At 34.6% G+C, this 6047-nt stretch overlaps 1 protein-coding gene and 1 non-coding gene across 6 annotated transcripts in view; both read right to left on the bottom strand.

Annotated features, from left to right (window-relative positions):
- Positions 1-300: 300 nt before the first annotated feature.
- The window catches only part of PRPF39 (pre-mRNA processing factor 39), a 29883-nt gene continuing 24136 nt past the window's right edge, over positions 301-6047 (bottom strand). For all 5 annotated transcript variants that reach the window (XM_058429507.1, XM_032134764.2, XM_058429508.1 and 2 more), the window contains 7 exons: positions 5808-5972; positions 5368-5494; positions 4775-5043; positions 3112-3296; positions 1355-1429; positions 998-1118; positions 301-756 (listed from right to left, as the gene is read on the bottom strand). In XM_058429507.1, the coding sequence (XP_058285490.1) occupies positions 700-756; positions 998-1118; positions 1355-1429; positions 3112-3296; positions 4775-5043; positions 5368-5494; positions 5808-5972 (999 nt within the window). In that variant the 3' untranslated portion in view covers positions 301-699. The remainder of the gene's footprint in view (positions 757-997; positions 1119-1354; positions 1430-3111; positions 3297-4774; positions 5044-5367; positions 5495-5807; positions 5973-6047) is intronic.
- Positions 4624-4709, bottom strand: LOC116456486 (small nucleolar RNA SNORD127). The gene has a single exon (XR_004244709.1). It is a non-coding gene; the product is annotated as a small nucleolar RNA SNORD127 (small nucleolar RNA).

The following is a 6047-nucleotide window of genomic DNA, read 5'->3' as shown; positions in this document are numbered from 1 at the left end:
AACAATTACTGGATGAGTCTTCCGTTTTATTACAAAAATGAAGATCAGTTTGATCAAAATGAAAGCTTGTTCACAAGTTTTACATGAATATTCTAAATACAAAGTCTCCTGAAACATACTTTTGATATGATTTTCATTTTTAAAGGGATGCAAACATTCCATTTTCTCATTTATAATCTCTATTCCAAGGCATAGTATTTTAATAATGTATCCTTTCTGCAGTTAGATCACAATTCACAAGTATAACTGAAACAGACAAAACCTTGTCAGCAAAGGTTAAAAGTCCTTTTTTCTTTAAAAAAAAAAAAAAAAAAAAAAAAAGGAGGTAAATAACCAGCCCTTATGTATTTTCAGAATTTTGTACTACACTGACATGATTTGCAGTCAGGTTTTTCTTCCTACCCCTTAAGGCTACAAAATTCTGCTGCAAATGCACTGCAAAAGAATTCTAGACCACTTAATGCAAAAATCAAAAAATAATTTTTCAATAAAAAGTAAATTTTATAAATGGTAGGAAACAGTATCTGTGGTAAGCTACTAATTGACATTTTCCCCCTATTACTAAACAAATCATGTTACACAGAAACAAGGAAGACAGGTTATCAAATACAACAAGCTTATACTGTTTACATCCCTCATTAAAAAAAATAATAATTTCATACTTTTCACACACTCCATTTGAAATTTACATTTTTCCCATCAGGTTGGAGGGGGAGGATAATATTGTCCATAATTCCAAGGATTCTGGTAATTGTACTGAAAGGAAAAAGTAAGTATGTTAGCATATTAGAACTGTGGCAGAGTTCCATATGTAAAAGTATAATTAAAGCAGGTATGTTTAAGAAAACAAGCAAGTGTTCACTGCTAAAATTCTAGTACTTAACCACCAAAGAATATATTACACAATTGGGACAAAAACTTTTTTTAAAAAAAAGAAACTATCCTAATTTATGCTAATAACATGTATGAACAAAGAATTATAATTATGCAGACTCACTTGATACCATGCACTATAATTATATACAGCCTGGTTTGCCTGTAAATCACCATCAATCATCTGTGTAGATGATGAAGTTGTATCTTCTGTATGTGCTTTCTTTTCCTCTGGTTCTTCTGATCTATATAAAACATGAAAATGGAAACTTTCAAAACTCCCACAGATAAGAACTTTAACGAATAGATTAATGTTATCTGTATATTTGTTTTACTGAAGTTCTGAATCACTCAAGACTTTTTCAAATCATGAAAATAAAGTATGTAAATTACAACATAAAAGTAACACTTAAAAACATTTGTGTTTGAAGCCATTTCCATAATGAAGCACCCCTTCTTGACTTAGCAAAAAGTGACATACCCATTTTCTGCTTTCCTTTTTAAAGAATCCTGTTCTTTTAGGAGTGTTTGATGTTCATCATAAGCATTCAGAAGCCTGAAAGAAAAAAATATCCTCTGGAATATACAAACAACAAACTTTATTAAATATTTAAAGTTGTTTTTACTTAGGAAACTGCCTAAGAAAATCTCTAAGCGGCTCCTTTATTTTTAAAATTTCTACTACTAAAATCATAGTCCTGATACTCAGACACTCCATTCCCTATACTTACAATGGACTAAATGACACTTGTGTTGAATCTCCGATTTGTCTGCCTATTTTTGCCAAATTAAAATAATGTTATTTAATATCACTGATCAAAATTCCAATAGCTTACTACTGTCAACTACCTACTGCATGTGCTATCAATTCAGTCTAGCTTTCAATGCACGACACAGTCAAGATCACGCTTCCACTACTTCACAAAAACCTCCAATCAAGCAGATGTTACTTTTAGAGGAGCTTCAGCTTGCTTCCGCCACTGTGTCCTCTGCTCAGCTTATCAGAATCCAGTAATAACTAAATAAAGCCCAACCTCCTCTATGAAGCATGACAAATCCATTCTGATCCACAGAGAGATCACAGCCCTCCTAGCAGTTATTTGCTACCTCATACACTTACTTATTTCCTGTTAATCGTATCATTCAACTAGACTAGAAGCTAGAATTACATATCTCATCTTTGGTGTACCTTTTTCAGTGTAAACATAAGACACTAAATACACAGCACACAAGCAGTTAAGAGCAGAAACTGAAGTAGGTTCAGTCCTAGCTCCACAATGTGATAATAGCTACATGACCTCAGAAAAAATGCCTAATCTCTGTTTAATCCTCTCCTCATCTATTAAGAGAACAGAACCCTATACCCTCATTCGACTGCTATGAATTTTCTGCAAGATAGCTAATATAAAACATTTGGCATCATGCCAAGCATGCAAATATATACATTAATACATTAAAATACACTAATATAAACATTAGCTGTTATATTAGTTGCACTGAAATTTTACGCAGCCATCAAAAATACATACACACATGTACAAACACCCAGACACAACTAATTCTCAGTTTATCTACAGTGGTTTCAACAGAAATCTAAATGAGAATAATCAGAAAAGGTACACGCCTAACAGGAACTGGTGTATTTCCTTACTAGAATCAGGTAAGACTGGAACTTCAGCAGTGCCCTAGCCAATATTTGTACTCTTAGTAAATTTAATCTTAAACTTGTCCTTTTCCCAAATCCACTGGAGCATTCTCTTCAACCATCCTCAACTTTCAGCCTTTTACAATGAAGGAAGATGAGGCCACTAGGCGTGTTCTGTGGGACCATATCCATCCTCTTCTCCAATCTCAGAAAATAGCACTCCTACTGGAGATTAATCCCATCCATCTTTATTGACCTATATATTAAATATTTGGGTTTCAGGGTTCAATCTTTATCCCATTTCCCTTTTCATAGGATTGCTCCTTCCTGCATTCTCTCATTCAGTCATGGTTTAAACTGTCATTCTAAAATTGGGAAAACAGTTTTGAAGGAAAGACAAACCTTATGCCTTCCTGTTAAGTGCATATATATTTACAAAATTGAATTTACCCCCATATATATCTGAGGAAAAAGTAAACTAAACGAACATTTTAAAATTTAACAATGTATTAATCTATACTAATCATCAAATCCCCATACAAAAAATCAACGCTCATTTATCATTCAAATAGGTAATATAATTAATATCTTACTTATTAACATCGGAACCAAAATCTTCAAGAAATTCCACTTTTCTCTGAGAAAATGTAATTCTCATTTTAATAGGTAATGAACCATGTACAGCTTTGTCAAAACAATTTAGGATATTTTCTTCATTTTGTTTGAGGTCACCACTATATTCCATTTCAAGTAAATTGAGGTATAACTTTGTGTTCTCCTGTGTAAAAGGCAGCATCAATTAATATTTCTAAAATATTTTTATTAGAGCACAGATATTTAAAATGCCTTAGTTTTTATGTGTCAATTTGAAAAAAATATTGAAAATTGTATTAAAATACAACTCATGCTAAATGTTTTCAGCATGTATCTAAAGGGGTGAAAAAATTCATTAATACACTTATGAATTTTTCAATCAATTGATCATCCTAGTATCTCCTAAACAATGCAAATTTTTCAATGACAGTAAATTAATACTCTATATCCTATCTTGTATTTAGTATGACATGACCTACCATGACAATTAGAAAATAAAACATAAAAAATATCTCTTTGCTTCAAATAATTTAAATCTTTACTACAACTATAGATAAACATCTTAACCGGCTGTGGTGGCTCATGCCTATAATCCCAGCACTTTGGGAGGCCAAGGCAGGAGGATCACGTGAGGTCTGGAGTTTGAGACCAGCCTGGCCAACACGGTAAAACCCCATCTCTACTAAAAATACAAAAATTAACTGGCGTGGTGGTGCACACCTTTAATCCCAGCTACTCGGGAGCCTGAGGCAGGAGAATGGCTTGAACCCAGGAGGTGGAAGCTGCAGTGAGCTGAGATCACGCTACCGCACTCCAGCCTCAGTGACATTAAGACTCTGTCTCAAAAAAAAAAAAAAGCCCAGGTGCGGTGGCTCACGCCTGTAATCCCAGCACTTTGGGAGGCCAAGGCAGGCAAATCACTTGAGGTCAGGAGTTCAAGATCAGCCTGACCAACATGATGAAACCCTGTCTACTAAAAATACAAAAATTAGCCGGACACAGTGATGCATGCCTGTAATCCCAGCTACTCGGGAGGCTGAGGCTGGAGAATCGCTTGAACCCGGGAGGCAGAGGTTGAAGTGAGCCAAGATGGCACTACTGCAATCCAGCTTAGGCGACAGACTCAAAAAAAAAAGATGAACATCTTAAACTGTAGCTAGAAGCGAACTGCTATAAATCTGTATCTTAAACAGACCTGGCAATAACTAAAATCCTAAAACTTGAGAAATTACCTATTACCTATACACTGCCTTTTTCAATTGATACATAAGAAGTACTCTATGGAGAAGCAAAATCATCTCACTTCTAAATGTGCTTACAACATAGGCAACGCCTATGCTTTCGTTTATGAAGTATTCTCCCAAGTCCTCTGTTCTACTTAGTAATCAGTAAATTTGTTGATAATTTCTAAAGGCAAAATACAAAGTATCACAATGTCTACAACAATTTTAACCCAATAATCTTAATGTCTCAAACTTTTAATTCAAAACAATTTGAAAAAAATTTTTAAATGGCAACATCAGTTTAGAGGGACTGTTGTCCTCATTTAGTAATAAAATATATTACATACAGACCAAATCTTTCATCACAGTTGCCACAGTGAAAATACACTGACCACTGGTTTTTTTAATAGAAGATACTCTTAAAAATACAAATCCATACTTTGTCTCTTTCGATTGCTTCCAAAAGCACCTTTCTTGATTTTGGAAGGTTTTTCTGTATTTTGAAAAGATGCCGGGCTAGTTTGACAGCATAAAATGAAGATTCATTATTTGATTTGGCATTCTTAATGGCATCCTGAAGCAAATGTTCAGCTTCTTCCAGATTTCCATGCCGTCGTTCTAAACTCACTCTTCGTAAACGAACCATTGCCAATCCTAGCACACATTCTTCAAATGTTCTCAAGATATTCCTGGCTTCATTAATATTACCTAGAAACAGTAATTAAATGTTTATGCTTTGGTTTAAACAACTAAAATAATGTTTATAACCAGATACTGGCAACAATCACCCATGGGCTAAATCCAGCAACTAATGGGAAACCGCCATGCATATTTACATACTGCCTATGGCTGTTTGGGGCTACAATGGCTTACAAAGCCTAAAAGTCAGAACACATGGCTTTTACTATCTGGCCCTTTAGAGAAAAAGTTTGCCAAACTCTGCTTTACACCGTCTCTTACCACTCAATTTGTCACTGTTTCCTGAAATAACTTAAAATCTCAAAAATATCAACTGAATTTCTCCACTCTTACCCTGCTGTTCCTCAAAAGCTGCCCAAAGCATATGCACCATGGGTTTCTTTGGGAGATGTATAGTACAAGCTCTGCTGAAGACATGCCTCACTCCTTCAATGCTATGGTTTTCCATGTACTTGGCATACTACATACAGAAAAGAGGAAATACTGAATAATTTACAGTTGAACAAGCCATTAAATTTGTGACAGAACGATAAAATTCTATTTTTAAACCCATTCAGCACCTTTATTGAACCACTAGACTAGTTTCTGTAAGGAAGGACGAAGAGAGGCAACGAGGTTGGCATATGCAGCAGTCAAATCTGGTTGCAAGCAGACCATCTCCTAATGCAACAGATATAGTTATATGAACAACATTCAACAGAAGTACAAAAAAGGTTAGTCACTAGATCAATGTTTGTAATATATTCAAGTTTAAGAGCACATGATTTTCTTACCTTAATCCAAAACTCCTCATAGAGGGCACATGATATGACGCATCTTTCAAAGAGAACCACAACTCGTTCGTGAGTCCCATTTTCAATTTCGAATTCTAAGTATTCTTTCCAGTTTTTTAGTTGTGCCTTTTCCAAAGGTTTCACATGAAAGTAAGGTCTTTTAATCTGTAATGAAATTGTAACATGCCAATGAAAGTAAACCAGTATCACCAAAATATGCACATGTACAGTGTTAATACA

The sequence above is a fragment of the Hylobates moloch genome, unplaced genomic scaffold (genome assembly GCF_009828535.3).
Source record: "Hylobates moloch isolate HMO894 unplaced genomic scaffold, HMol_V3 SCAFFOLD_16, whole genome shotgun sequence".
Classification (NCBI taxonomy): domain Eukaryota; kingdom Metazoa; phylum Chordata; class Mammalia; order Primates; family Hylobatidae; genus Hylobates; species Hylobates moloch.
This window is presented reverse-complemented; position numbering and strand designations above follow the sequence as displayed.